Consider the following 15,241-nt stretch of genomic DNA (forward strand, 5'->3'; position numbering starts at 1 on the left):
ATAATCTCTCTTTGTGTACATGCATGCTGGTTCCGTCATGTTGGCCTCTCTGTTAGAGATGGTCTTGGCATCGCAGTCACCCGTGTTTATTAGGAGACCCTCTGCGTCTCCGGGGACAAGTGCTCTGCAGGGCTTGCTGTGGGAGACTCCTGGATGAGTATGTAATGGGATGACGTGTTTAACGTTAGGGGTTATTTAGGTTTCTCACTTGTATTTATAATGTTTTGAGGGATTTCGTTTTTTACATAACACAGTGATTTGAACTTAATTTTGATCCTTTGATTTTAGATTCTGCCTGCCTAAATGCATTTGCAGTTCTGGACTTCACTTCTTAGTTGTAGGTGTTTTAATTAGTTGCCCTTGTGTTTACTTCGAACAGTGAGCACGATGTGAATTTCTAAGACGGTTTATCTTAAGCATTCCTTAAGATTGTGTAAAGTTGCCAGCTACTGCCACCTAATTTATAATATACAACTCAAATGTAGTTACAAAGATGAGCAAGGGAATTGCCCTGTCCTGCTCTTGTTCTTTTACATGTTACACTCTCCTCCCAGAACTGAGCACCCTTCCTCTTTGATTTTATAGAATCTGCTTTTTATTAACAATTTTTACTTGAGATGAAGTCCGAAGCCACAAAGCATGCTCACTTTTATTTCCTGGACTTGAATGTAGACGAGCCCCCGGGCTCCCTGTTACTGCCATGATGAGTGAAGTTGGGCTGGTCCAGAAGCTGGTGCAGAGACTCCCTGTGCTGCCCAGACGGTCTTATACCTGAGGCTTTGATATGATTAATGAGGTTGTTTTAGATCAAAGGATAGGGAATCAAAAGAGAGAGTTGTTTAACTTCAGCACAGAATTGAACATGGCGTCCATATACAGATAAATGGCTAGAAACGGTAATGATCTTGGTAGTAATAGTTAACATTGAAAAAGTATAACTAGTTATATGCTAGAAGCAGCAGGCCAAAGGCTAGATTATTTTGTCCCTTTCCAGGCAGGGAGGCCCTCTAGTGTGACGGGAGAGGGAAAGGAGAGCCCTAGAATGGAAATTCTAACCATTCAGGGCCTCAGCTCCTGGGAAAAACATTTTTGTAGACAGAAAGACAGCAAAGATTCTGGTAGGGACTCTGAGGTCAACCGTAGCTAAAGCTGCTATTCCCGAGCCTGTCAAGATTCAGATCTCAACCAATATGTGTTTTTCTGATGTTTTCAGTTATTAAAGAGTTAATTAAAAAGTAGGATGCTGTTAAGGCCTAGACCTTTTTACATCTTTTGTCTGAACATTGCACTTTGTATGGACTGGAATTATTTTTTGCCAAGGATGTATGGAACATGGGGTATAATACAGCAAAGCAAACAATCTGAGTCATACGAAATTTCAGGAAGTACTCAAAACTGTTGAAAGCAGTTAGCTCTGCATGTAAATATAATCCCTACTGCTGGGGTCGCTGTACTTTTACTGCAGAGAGCCAGATAAATAGTTCAGGCTTTGTGATCTCTGTCAGAGGGGCTCACTTCTCCCATTGTAGTAGAAGGGAGCCATATGTAGTACGTGAACAAATGCACATGCTGTGTTCCAGTAAGACCTCATTTGTGAACATTGAAATTTGAATTTCATAGAATTTTCATGTCATGAAGTTACATTTTTCTCCCCCCACCAAATCTGGCCATACAGAAGCAGGCAGTGGGCCCAGGTGCCTGGCAGCCATTTGTATGTGTAGAGGCAAGAGAAGGAACAGAGGTGGAACAGCATCTTCTTTTCGGAGGCAGGTGCTGAGCCCCTTTTCCCACCAGTCTTGTGTTCGGATAAAGAGGAAAGGAGCAATGGCTGTCTGCCCACCTGGCCTTGGGGAGGGGAGAGAGGATTCTAGCCTTGTGCACACTGACCCTGACCCTCTTCTTTAGCAGTGAATGTCTTGGCTTAATTCTGATCTATGTTGAGAAGACGTGAAGAAGGTAGGGAGCTGTATGAGTTTCCTTTGCTGCTGTAACAAAGTACTGCAAATTCAGTAGCTTAAAATAACAGAAATTTATTATCTGACAGTTCTGGAGGTCAGAAGTCCAAAATCAGTTTTCCTGACCTAAAGTTAGTGTCAGCAGGGCTGGTTCCTTCTGGAGTCTCTAGTAGAGAATTGATTCCCTTGGCTTTTCTAGCTTCCTGAGGCTGCCTGCATTCCTTTACTTCAGAGCAACACTGTAACCTCTTCCAGTCTCTTTCTGACTCTGACCATATGGCATCCCTCTGATAAGGACCATTATGGTTACATGAGGCCCACCCAGGTGATTCAGGATAATCTTCCCATCTTCAAACCATTAATTTAATCACTCCTAGAAAGTCTCTTGTGGTATTTTCTGACCAGTTCTTATTCTCCAAAAACAGCCAGTGGTCCAACAATGCAGTTCCATTCTGACACTAACTACCTCAAGTTAGTAGCTTCAGATCCCATAACTTCATGACTCAGTCCCACAAGACTGCCCCACCTTGGATGCCAGCTGCAAATGGGGTACCCAGGCTACATTTCTGCCCAGCTGACTACAAATTGAGGGGTTCCCAGGACACCCCTCAGGTTTGATAATTCAGTAGAACGACTCAGAGAACTCAGCGTAGCACTTTACATTCTGTTACTAGTTTACTATGAAGGGACAGCCACCTGGAAGAGATACATAGGATGGGGCGGGGCACAGAGCTTCTGTGCCCTCTCCAGGCATGCCATCTTCTGAGCACTTTGATGTGCTCATCAGCCCATTCAGAAGCTTTCCAAACTCATTGTTTCGGACTTTTTGTGGAAGTTCCATCACATAGGTGTGATTGATTAAATCATCGGCCACGGTGATTGAACTGCCTTCCCTTCCTCAGAGGTAGGAGGTTGCGGTTGAAGGTTCCAGCTGTCTGATCTTAGGGCTGGTCCCTCTGGCAGCCACCTCCCATCCTGCAGGCCCAGGAAGAGTCCCCTCTTTAGCATAAGCTCGGGTATGGTTGAAAGGGGCTTGTTACGAATAACAAAAGGCCTTCCTCTCACCCAGGAACTTCCAAGGGTTTTAGGAGCTCTGTGCCAGGAACTGGGGACAAAGATCAAATATAAATCGATTACATCACATCTCTGCCATGTAAGGTAATATATTCAGTTTCCAGAGTTTAGTATGTGGACATCTTTAGGGGGCCATTATTTTGCCTAGCGCAGTCTACCCTTCGGCCCCTAAAGATTCACGTCTGTCCTATGTGCAAAATACATTCATCTCGTCTCAAGGTCCCCCACATTCTCGACCCATTCAGCATCAACTCAAGCCCCAAATCTCATCCAAGTCTCATTAGCTAAAAAGTCCCAAATCTTACCATCTAAATTACATTTGGGTGAGACTCTGGATATGATTCATCCTGAAGCAAAATTCCTTTTTATCTTTGGACATGTGAAACTAGACACGAAGTTGTCTGCTCCCAAAATACAATGGTTGGACGGGCCTAGGATAACAGTTTTAGACATTACCCTCTAAAAGAGGAGAAAATTGAGGGAAAAGAGGAGTCACTGGTCCCGAGCAATTTCAAAATCCAGTTGGGCAAACTCAGGTTTTGAGGCCTGGGAATGATCCTCTGTGGCTTGAGGCTCTGCCCTTGGTCCTACCCTCAGAGTCATCCTTCCTTTTTCTCGAAGGGTAAGAGTCATACATGTTTTCAGCTGAGTAACTTTATCAGCCTCTTTCCTGCCTGTAGGATTTTGGGAGTTTAACAGCCTTCTTTCATTTCATCCTTTCTCTGTGCATTTCATCCAGGTTGGCAGAGTTTCTCCTGGTATAACATTCTCCAAAACCTTGTGGGTCTCACATGTATGTCATGGGGAATTATATACTATTAAGCAGTCTAGGGTCTGCCATAGAGCTTTCTTAGATAACCCCATCTCTATTCCTGATTTCTGCTGAGATCACTGAGGGGAATGAGTAACACTCCTAGTCTCTTTAAAGAGCCCTCTGGGTAACTGATCACTGACCTTTTGGTTCTTCCAAGGCATTAGCAAAAGGTCGTCCAGCCACATCCTTGGCTTTCTCTCCAGAGCACAGTTTCCTCACGGTGAATAGTCTAGTTTTAGCGTCTTTTGCAATCCGGATAGACTTGAGAATTACCCGAATCATACCTGGTTCCCTTTTAGTCTCCTCTGTCTCTCCCCTCTCGTATTTTACCATACACACCAAGAGGAAATCAGGCCACACCTTCAACGTGTTGCTTGGAAATCTGCTCAGCTAAATATCCAAATTCATCGTTTTGCTAAGCTTCTACCACTGTAGAAAAAGGATTGTTCCGTCCAGTTTCCAGTAACGAGTTCCTCATTTTCTTCTGAGATCTCACCAGCAGTGCCTTCAGTGTCCACATTTCTATTTAAGACATCTAGGCCTTTTCTGTCATGCTTCTCAAAATTCTTCCAGCCTCTGCCCATTGCCAGATCCCAAAGCCACTTCCACATATCTGTTTGTTACAGCAGCACCCCATTTCTCCTACCCACATTAGTTTCCTGTTGCTACTTGACAAATTACTAAAAACTTAGTGGCTTAAAATAACACATTTATTATCTGACAGTTCTGAAATTCAGAAGTCCACAGTGGGCCAACATGGCTGAACCCCTTTTGGAGGCTCTAGGGGAGAATCATTTTCCTTGCCTTTTCCAGCTTGTAGAGGCTGCCTGCACTCCTTGGCTCATGGCCGCCCTCCCTGACCCTCTAGTATTCCTCTTATAAGGACCCGTGTGATACATTGGGCCCACCTGGTTAATAATCCAGGACAGTCCTTTCATCTCAAGGTCCTTAATTTATTCACGACTAAAAATCCCCTTTGCCATGTAAGGTAACGTATTCACAGGTTTTGGGTATTAAGATGTGGATACCTTGGAGGGCCGTTATTCTGCCCACTACAGGAACTGTTAACCGGTAGTCTCTGCATTCATTGTGGATCATAATTTGAAGTGCAGGTTTAAGAAAAAGAATGTGTCTTAACTTTGTCCTTTTTAAAAACCTTACACAGGAACTTGGATACAATTGGTGTTGCTGTTGATTTGATTCTTCTTTTTCGTGAACTTCGAGTGGAACAGGAATCCCTGTTGACAGGTAATTTGCAGTATGATTCATGGTTTACTTATATCTTTGAAAAGGATTTAGATACCAGTACTCTTGAGTATTAAATCACTCATTAAAGCAGATGGTTCTGTATTTCATGATACAGAGAAACTTCATTAGTGATATTAAAGAATTATCATAGAAGAAAGTTGTAGTGACTTCCAATTTTCTCCCTCTGTTGTGGGCTAAATTGTGTGTGTTCCACCCACCCCGCCTCCCCCAATTCATATGTTGAAGTCCTAACCCCCAGTGTACTTCAGAATGTGATTATATTTGGAGACAGGGCCTTTAAAGAGATAATTAAGGTAAAATGAGGTCATATGGGTAGACCCTAATCGAGTGTCACTGGTGTCCTTATAAGAAGGAGAGATGAGGACACAGGTGCAGAGGGACGACCACGTGAAGACACAGGGAAAAGATGACCATCTGTAAACCAAGGAGAGAGGCCTCAGAAGAAATGAGTCCTGCTGACACCTTGACCTCAGACTTCTAGCATCAAAACAGAAAACACATTTTTCTTGTTTAAGGCACCCAGTCTGTGGTACTTTGTTATGGCAGCCCTAGCAAAATGACAGTGTCTTTTAATATGTGTCAATGTGGCAGGCCCTATTCTAGGTGTTGGATGTGATCTGAACAGGGACCAAAGCAGTCAAAAATCTCTGTCCTCAGGTGTGTACGTTCCAGTGAGGGGAGCCTTGTATTAAATACATTAAATAAGGCAAATATGCAGCATGACAGAGAGGGAAGTTAGCTCTGAGTGTTAATAGCTGTTGGTATGGGATTAAGAGAAAAACCAAGCTCCTTAATTTGAAGACCAGGAAGCTTTTCCAGACGTTTTGGAATGTTTTTGGTTCTTGAACTACTTGCATCAACACTTCTTTGGACAGGGGTTATTATCATACCATTATATTTAAAAATAAAAACATAGAATTTTAACAGATGATTTCTTTATCCGAGGAATTGAAATACTTGTGGGTAAACCTAAGTCATTTAATAGAACATCTCAATGTAAATATCCAGCTTATAAAATGTACTAGATTGGAGGTTAAAAAAATTTTTTTTTAGTGCTAATTCAATGAATAGTTACTTCATATGAGAGCTCTCCAGCTGTATTTAAAATACGTTGATTTATATACATTCTTAATGCCTGTACTTACTATATAAAGTGAAGCATGCTTATCTGAATGTTAGTGGGGGGGCTGCTGTGAGAAAGTAGAGAGAGAATTTGAGCCGATCGTCTGTCTTCACAGGCATAGAGACCGAGGCCCACAGTGAAACAGGCTAACTGAGCTGTCAGAGGTACCACCCGGCTTGGTTTAGTTCTCATTCTACTCTGTGATTTCTTAGTGTTTTCATTTATAACTCATTTGTTAAAATTCCTGCGTCTTTCTATTTGATTTGAGATTCTTCCTCTGGGACATTGTAATTATTTTTTGAACTAATTAAATTATCTAAGAATTGGCACACAAAGTGTTGGCTCTAAGTTTTTTGGAACAGCAATAATTTCTTTAGTATTCTCAATTTGGTAGCGTGTAGCATTAGGTTGTAAAGTGTTTTAAAATGTTGTATATTTAAAAGTATTCTTGTAGCTCCATTTTGTGATAAAACAGAAGCCTCAGTGCTCAAATTGGGGGATTAAAATCCAGCAGTAAAATACAGATTTCGCTCTCTTGTATGGAAAGGCAGTTATTTTTGAAGTCTGACTGTGGTATGATAATTCAGAAAGAGAGTTCAGAATGTACTACGTTTTGTAATTGCTGAAAAAAACACCGATGTGGTGGGTAGTGTGTCACTGACAGAGCTGAGGAACGGGGGTGGGCAGGAGTAGGTTTCTCTGGTAATGGTGGATTCCTAAATAAGACACCAGAGGAAGCACTGCACAAACGCTGTGAGTAAATAACTGTCAGAGCGGAGCCAGCCCTCCTCCACTTGTGCAGAGAATCCCATCCCCACTCGCCCACTCAGAAACTCTTCCCCTGAAAGTGTCCCCTTTCTCTCCAGCATCATCCCTTTCCCCTCTTTACTCCGTCATTTCACCAGCATATAATGTGCTCTCCTGTTTTCCACTTAAAAGTGTCTTCCCTTGACTCTGTCCCCCTTGGTCCAGTATCCCTTGTCTCTATCCCACGACTGCTACAGAAGATTGGTTACTTGGTGTTTACAATATGCGATGAAAGATTATTTCATCCTTTCTTCTCAGGATTAATTTTCTCTTCACTGAAGCGAATAGATGATCTAACAAAAAAACCAAAGAGCACATTTCTGAAACTTTTTATGAACTGGTTTGTCATTGATGAATAAATCAGTTGTTTGGTTGGCGGCTTGGCTGTTCATTGATATCCACCAGTCAGAGAGCGTAGATCTTCATAGACCTGTTTTATGTTAGGTATATTAAGAGTTGTTCACAATTTACGTAGTTGCAGTTATATCAGTTAATACATTTTTATTGTTACGAGATTCACATCACATAAAATTAACCACTTTAAAGTGAACAATCGAGTAGCATTTAGTGCATTCACAGTATTGTACAGCCACCACCTCTGTCTAACTGGAAACATTCTCATCACCCCAAAAGGAAACCCTGTACCCATTGAGCAGTTGCTTTCCATTTCCCAGTTCCCTGAGCCCCTGGCAACCACCATTCTGCATTCTGTCTCTGTGGATTTGCCTGTTCTGGATTTTTCATATAAATGGAATCATAGAATTTTATGACCTTTTTTGTCTGGCTTCTTTCAGTTAGCATAATGTTTTCGAGGTTCATCCACATTGTATATGTATCAGTGCTTCATTTCTTTTTATGACTGAATAATATTCCATTGTATGCATAGAATACATTTTTTTGTGTATCCATTCATTCATTGACGGGCATTTGGGTTGTTTCCACCATTTGGCTCTGGTGCCACTATTTGGCTATTTAAAATAGTGCTGTTCAGAACATGTGTGTACATATATTTATTTGAGTACCTGTTTTCAGTTCTTTTGGGTATATACCTAGGAGTGGAATTAGTACATCAATTTCATATTTAAATTTTTAAGAAACTGCCAAACTTTTCCATAGCAGCTGACTATTTTATATTTTCACCAACAGTGTACAAGGTTCCAGTTTCTCCACATCCTTGCTGACATTTGTTTTCCTTTTTTTGGAGTATAGTTATCCCGGTGGGTGTGAAGTGGTGTCTCATTGTGGTTTTGATTTGCATTTCCCTAATGACGAATGATGTTGAACATCTTCTCATGTGCCTTTTGGTTATTTGTAAATCTTCTTTGGGGAAATGTCTATTCAAGTCCTTTGCCCAGTTTTTTTTTTTTTTTTTAAGATTTTTTTGATGTGGACCATTTTTAAAGTCTTTATTGAATTTGTTACAATATTGCTTCTGTTTTATGTTTTGGTTTTTTGGCCGTGAGGCATGTGGGATCTTAGCTCCCTGACCAGGGATAGAACCCGCACCTCCTGCATTGGAAGTGCGGAGTCTTAACCACTGGACTGCCAGGGAAGTCCCCTTTGCCCAGTTTTTTTTTTTTTTTTTTTTTTTGCAGTACGCGGGCCTCTCACTGTTGTGGCCTCTCCCGTTGCGGAGCACAGGCTCCGGATGCGCAGGCTCAGCGGCCATGGCTCACGGGCCCAGCCGCTCCGCGGCATGTGGGATCTTCCCGGACCAGGGCACAAACCCGTGTCCCCTGCATCGGCAGGCAGACTGTCAACTACTGTGCCACCAGGGAAGCTCCCCCTTTGCCCAGTTTTTAATTGGGCTTTTAAATTTTGTTGTCAGGTTGTGAGAATTATTTATGTATTGTGGATACTAGGAATTATGTTGAATCTGCAGATCCACTTGGGGAGAATTGCCATCTTAACGATATTGAGTCTTCCGGTCCATGAATAGGGAACATCTCTCCATTTATCTAGGTCTTCTTTTTCAATTGTATCAGTTTCAAGTAGATGGGCTTGTGACTGTTGACAGAGTTGGAAGGACATTACTGAGGCAAGAAGGAAAGTGGAAGTGATACTTCTCACTACCTTCTTGAAAAAGGCAACCAGTGATATTACTGAATTTTATTTGGAATTCAGAATGCAACTTTGTTTCAACAGTGAAACTTAAACAAATTTTATAGTATGTTAGTTCAAACCTAATAACAAATCTTTTCAAAAGTGTTCTTGTCCCCTGATACAGTGCCTGTACTATCTTTTGACTTTCTCTGTGAGAACCTTGCTCTTTGTAGATTTTTAGCAGGGTATATCTGTGCCAGTTTTTTGTTACCGCTCTTGAGGTAAGAACTATAATTACGTTGTCAAAATAATATTTAGAGTATTATTTTCAGAGAATAATTGCAGTGGTGTGACGAATATATTATGCTCATCAAATTATATGTAAACATAAGCATGAGTTATTTTAATTGAGTTATTGCTGTTGTTTTTGGCCTTTGTTCTTTTCTAATCTGTAAAAATAATGTTGGGCTTTTTGAGGGGCTTTGTAACATTTGCAGTATTTACATAAAGATCACTTGATAAGCTGTTTGGTAAAAGTAAACTGTCATTTATACTCGTCTGGAGTTTTCTTTTCTTGTTTCTAGGACGTCTTTAAACCTTTTCCTTCCCAGAATTATGTTCTGATTCAGAGTGCTAATTTTTAGTTGCCTGATGAATTGTTGGGTTGTTTGGCTTTCAGACTGACTTATATTGTTGGCTTTTTTTGTGTGTTAAATTAAATCTTACAAGGATTTCAGTGTTAATACTCTAAAATATTCAGCAGAAATAGAAATGTCATTTTACACTATGACTTAAGATGAAAATGAAGGTATTATTTTTTATTATGAACATTTTATATAATTTCATTATAGAGTAATTTTTAAAAGTGAAAAGAAAAATAATCATTGTATATGCCGGCTACATTAGACAAACACTTGACTTTTTTTTAGTCATTCTTCAGTATTTGTGTGTATGGGTATGGATGTGTACTTGCAGTTTTGTATCCTGCTTTATTTTAGATTATAATGTTCATTCAGTTTTGAGGTTCTTGGTTCAGCATTTTGTCTTCATAGTTTTTTATCTCAGTGTTTTGCTTTTTGGCCACAATTTCGCAACTCTTCTTTGAGCAGCCAGTTGTCGAGTTACTACTATGAATAAGTGAATAGCACATTACACGCCTCAGCCTTTTTCATCTTTACAGCTGCTCTGCCTTTGAGCTATTGGAGCAGCAGTGACAGGCTTTGAAGGGAAGGCCTGGGTTCCTTCCGGAAAAGTCTGAGGACAGAGGACCCGAGCTCCGGGCCTGGGTCAGTAGGCCCATCCCTCCCTCGTAGCAAAGCAGGGATCTGGGAGGTTGAAGGTCTCTGGAAGTCCTCTTGCCCTTAAAAACATCTCCTGGTTGCTGCCTGGCCAGGATTTCTGTTAATAGAGCAGGATCTTTCATTTCATCTCAGCCTCTCCTGTGGCTCCTTCCTTGAGGAGCTGACTCCTGTTGCTGAGGGAGAGCCACCGCTTGTTTCTGCCTGTCTTGCTTCTGCCACTTGCAGGCTTCATGCTCCAGGCCAGCTCCCTGACCTTCTGAGCTTTGGTTACTCTGCAAGAGGGGGATAGCATTAACCCCGACCCCATACGGTTGTCACGGGGGTTAGATGGCATCTTACAGTTAGAACACAGCGTCTAGCACCTAGTGAACTCTGAGCACATGCTAGTTATCACTGTTATTGTTGCCTCATTCCTTGGTTCTTGGTGCTTTATTCATGCTGGTCTTTTGTTCCTCAGAAGCGTCTCGCTCTCTCTCCACTCAGGGTCTCATCACATGCCACTCTGTCTGTATGGACTGTCCTGGCCCCAAAGGAACCACTTTGAAAACAGCAAACAGTCGGGTGCAGGCACTGATCCCTCAGCATGGGTGCCAGGCAGGGGTAGCTGGGGCCTGGCACAGAGGGCAGAGGCTGAGGCTTGTCAGGCACTGGCTTTTAGTTGTGTGACCTGAGGAGGGGGCTGGGGCAGGGGCGGGCATGCAGGGATTCACGGTAGTGTCTGTTCACTGCAAAGTGCACAAGTATTTTAAGTATTTACTTACCAGCATCGCATACCCGTGAGAACCGGCTGACTGTTTGCGCTCTTCTCTTGGTGTGTGGGGTCTGGGGCCCTCACCTGCTGCTGACTTGGGTGACGTGATAAAGATATCTGCTTTACTGTGACAATTAAATAAGAACTTGTATAAAATAAAGCACTTGGAACGGTACATGTCGCGTCAGTGATTGTCTAATGTTGGGTGTCGTTCTGGTTATGGGGCTGTTGTTACTCGGCTTTGAGCTTAGCCATCTGTGCTCTTTTTCGTGATTCAGGGGCTGGGAGTCCAGAAACACATTTCTCCTCTGCTTTCGGTGAGGTTTAGCCAGTGAAGGATCTAGTGGGGACCAGAAGGCAGGAGGGGAAAGGGTGACTCGCCCCCTACTCGGGTCTCCCCTGGATGGTTCCCTTTCCACCTTCCTTCCCACTCGGAAAACCTCCTAGTATTTCCTAGAGACACCACTGTTAGCTGGCCTGGACCCTTCTTCCACGTGCCAGAGGTGCCAGCAGTAGCCTGGGCAGCCCCTTCCGCAGAGGCCCGGGTTCCAGCTCTGCAGAGCCCGTCCAGGCTTCCGGGTTCTCACAACCTTACCCTCTTCCCTTTGTGCCTCCAGTTTGAAGGGTGGTAGGTGGTGGTTTCCTGTAGCCTTAATCTCTGTGTTACCTCAGTGTTGCCTTTTTAGTTGAACTAATTCCATATATTAAATTTTCTTTGTTAAAAAACAGTTTGGTTTCTGTCTGTCTGACTTGGTCCCGACTGATTGAACTATTCTTATTTTCTAAGGCTTGTGCTTGATGCCATCTTCTCTTGCTTCCCCTGGGGCCCTCTTTCCCTTCCTCACAACTTCCCTCCCTCCCTCCCTCCCTCCCTTCTCTCCATCTGCTCTGCCAGCTCGGGTACAACCAGGAGACACAAGCCGCACTGCAATTTGAATAGGGAAAATTTAAAATAAAGAATTACTAACTATAACAAAGGCTTGAAATAACAGGGGATTGACTACTAAGAAGTAAAGAGAATGCCAAAGAACACAGGAATTGCAGATATAAGGAGCAGCCAGTGCCCCCAGGGCTAAGAGGAGTGAGATCCAGGCCTGCTTGGAGAGGGCACGGCTGTGGCTCACTGGGTGGTGGTGAAGTCGCCGAGGGGTGGTGTTGGTGGAACTTGATGGAAATCCACCCTCTGGGGTGCAGGGGGTAGTCATCCACAGAGAGCTTCCATGACTTGAAACTGGCTTCGAAGCATCCTGAGGAGGTTCCTAGCTCCTGGACACTGCTGGTTGGTCCTGTGTGCGAGACCTCCTCACGGGAGAAGCTGCAGGAGATGAACGCCAGAGAAACAGGAGAAGCATGGCCAGAAGACTACCCAGAACCAGGAAGAGAAAAACTCCGCTCCCTCCAGCCCTCCAGTGCCCCTCCAGCGCCTCTGCCCACGAGGCCGTACGTGCCAGCTGACAAAGGAGACCTTCAAAGGGCCCACCTTTATGTTTGCAGAGCAGGCAGCGAAGCTAAGAGGCAGTGATTGATAACTGGTGCTCAGTCAAAAGTAATTTAAATGCGGTCTGTTCACAGATGCAAAGAACTCTAGAGAACCTTTAGTTCCTAATGCATTACATTCTCACAAACACTTTGTTATTTTCTAATTTTTGCCAGTGTGGTGGGTGTGTAGTACAATCTTGTGGTTTTCCCGTGGGTTTGAGTGCTTTTTCTTTTGTGTATGTGTGTGTGTGTGTGTGTGTGTGTGTGTGTGTGTATATGTATATATTGGGTGCGCCAAAAGGTTTGTTCAGTTTTTTCTGTACGATGATGGCGATAGTGGCACTCAGTTGTCTTTAACTTCGTTCAAAACAATTTTGTTAAATTGTAGGTGACAGCTGTCATATCAGCGTGCATTTAAAAAAAGACATCAAAATCGGTGAATTTTTGTGTAGCCATTTTAATATAGAAGATGGAAGAAAAAAAGCAACATTTTTGGCATATTATGCTTTATTATTTCAAGAAAGGTAAAAACGCAAAAAAAGATTTTGTGCAGTGTATGGAGAAAGTGCTGTGACTGATCGAATGTGTCAGAAGTGGTTCGCGAAGTTTCATGCTGGAGATTTCTCGCTGGACGATGCTCCACAGTCTGGTAAACCAGTTGAAGTTGATAGCGATCAAATCGAGACGTTAATCGAGAGCAGTGAAGGTTATACCACGCGGGAGACGGCCGACATACTCAGAATATCCAGATCGAGCTTGGTTATGTTAATTGCTTTGACGTTTGGGTTCCACATAAGTTTAAGCGGGGAAAAAAACCTTCTTGACCGTATTTCCTCATGCTATTCTCTACTTAAACGTAATGAAAACGTTTCAGGTTTTTTTTTCACATTGTGTGGCATGCAGAACTTTCCCAACCAGAGATCGAACCTGTGCCCTCTGCATCGGAAGTGTGGAGTCTTAACCACTGGACCACTGGGGATGTTCATACGTTCCATTTTTAAAACAAATTGTGATGGGCGATAAGAAGTGGATACTGTACAATAATATGGAACGGAAGAGATTGTGGGGCAAGCGAAATGAACCACCACCAACCACACCAAAGGCCAGTCTTCATCCAAAGAAGGTGATGTGTATATGGTGGCATTGGAAGGGAGTCCTCTATTATAAGCTCCTTCTGGAAAACCAAATGATTAATTCTGACAAGTACTGCTCCCAGTTAGACCAATTGAAAGCAGCACTCGATAAAAAGTGTCCAGAATTAGTCAACAGAAAACATCATTTTCCATCAGGATAATGCAAGACCGCATGTTTCTTTGATGATCAGGAAAGACTGTTACAGCTTGGCTGGGAAGTTCTGATTCATCTGCCATGTTCACCAGACATTGCACCTTCGGATTTCCACTTATTTAGGTCTTTACAAACTTCTCTTAATGGAAAAAATTTCAATTCCCTGGAAGACTGTAAAAGGCACCTGGAACAGTTCTTTGCTCAAAAAGCTGAAGTTTTGGGAAGATGGAATTATGAAGTTGCCTGAAAAATGGCAGAAGGTAGTGGAACAAAAGGGTGAATATGTTGTTCAATAAAATTCTTGGTGAAAAGAAAAATGTGTCTTTTATATTTACTTAAAAACCGAAGGCACTTTTTGGCCAACCCAATACATATATATATATATATATATATTCTGTGGAGATTTGGACAAACGTACAAGGACATGTATCCATCGCTGTAATATCATACAGAGAAGTTTCACTGCCCTAAAAGTCCTCTGTGCTCCACCTGTTCACACCGCCTCCTGTGCCCCAAACCCTGGCAACCACCAATCTTTTTACTGCCTCCATAGTTTTGCCTTTTCCAGAATGTCATAAAGTTGGAATCGTACAGTTTGTAGCCTTTTCAGATTGGCTTTTCATTTGGTAATTCGCATTTAATGTTCCTTTTTATGGCTTGATAACTCATTTCTTTTTAGTGCTGAGTAATATTCCACTGTCTGGATGGACCACAGTTTATCTGTTCACCTAATGAAGGACATCTTGGTTGCTTCCAAGTTTTGGCAGTTATGAATAAAGCTGCTATAAACATTCATGTGCAGGGTTTTGTGTGGACATAAGTTTTCAGTTACTTTGGGTAAATACCAAGGAGTGTGATTGTTGGATTGTATGCTAGGAGTATGTTTAGTTTTGTAAGAACCACCAAACTGTCTCTCAAAGTGGCTGCGCCATTCTGCATTCCCACCTGCAATGGATGAGAGTTCCTGTTGCTCTACATCCTTGCCTGCATTTGTTGTCAGCATTCTGGATTTTGTCCAGTATTCTGCAGTTTTATTTGGTGAAATAGTCTAAATGTGTCAACTAGGTTGTTATTAAATCTTATTTAAATCTTCTAAATATGCTGATTGTTTTGTCTGCTTATTTTATAATTTACTGGAAAGGTATATTGTTATTGCCGAATTTAATTGTGGGTTTTTCTCTTCCCTCTACACTTTTGTCAGTTTTTCTTTAATATATATTTGAGACCATGTTATTAGGTGATTCCAATTTAAAATTATACCTTTCTGTGAATTAAGTAATTCTGAAATGACTTTTAAAAAAATTTCTAGTAATACTTTTTGCCTCAAAGTTTATTATG

General features: G+C 42.2%; 1 protein-coding gene across 1 annotated transcript in view; it reads left to right on the forward strand.

Annotated features, from left to right (window-relative positions):
* The window catches only part of ATXN10 (ataxin 10), a 160,176-nt gene that overhangs the window by 22,210 nt on the left and 122,725 nt on the right, over nucleotides 1-15,241 (forward strand). The window contains exon 3 of the mRNA XM_082635894.1: nucleotides 5,009-5,091. Within this exon, the coding sequence (XP_082492020.1) occupies nucleotides 5,009-5,091 (83 nt within the window). The remainder of the gene's footprint in view (nucleotides 1-5,008; nucleotides 5,092-15,241) is intronic.

This window comes from Mesoplodon mirus (genome assembly GCF_964341445.2).
Source record: "Mesoplodon mirus genome assembly, chromosome: 11".
Taxonomy (NCBI): Eukaryota; Metazoa; Chordata; class Mammalia; order Artiodactyla; family Ziphiidae; genus Mesoplodon; species Mesoplodon mirus.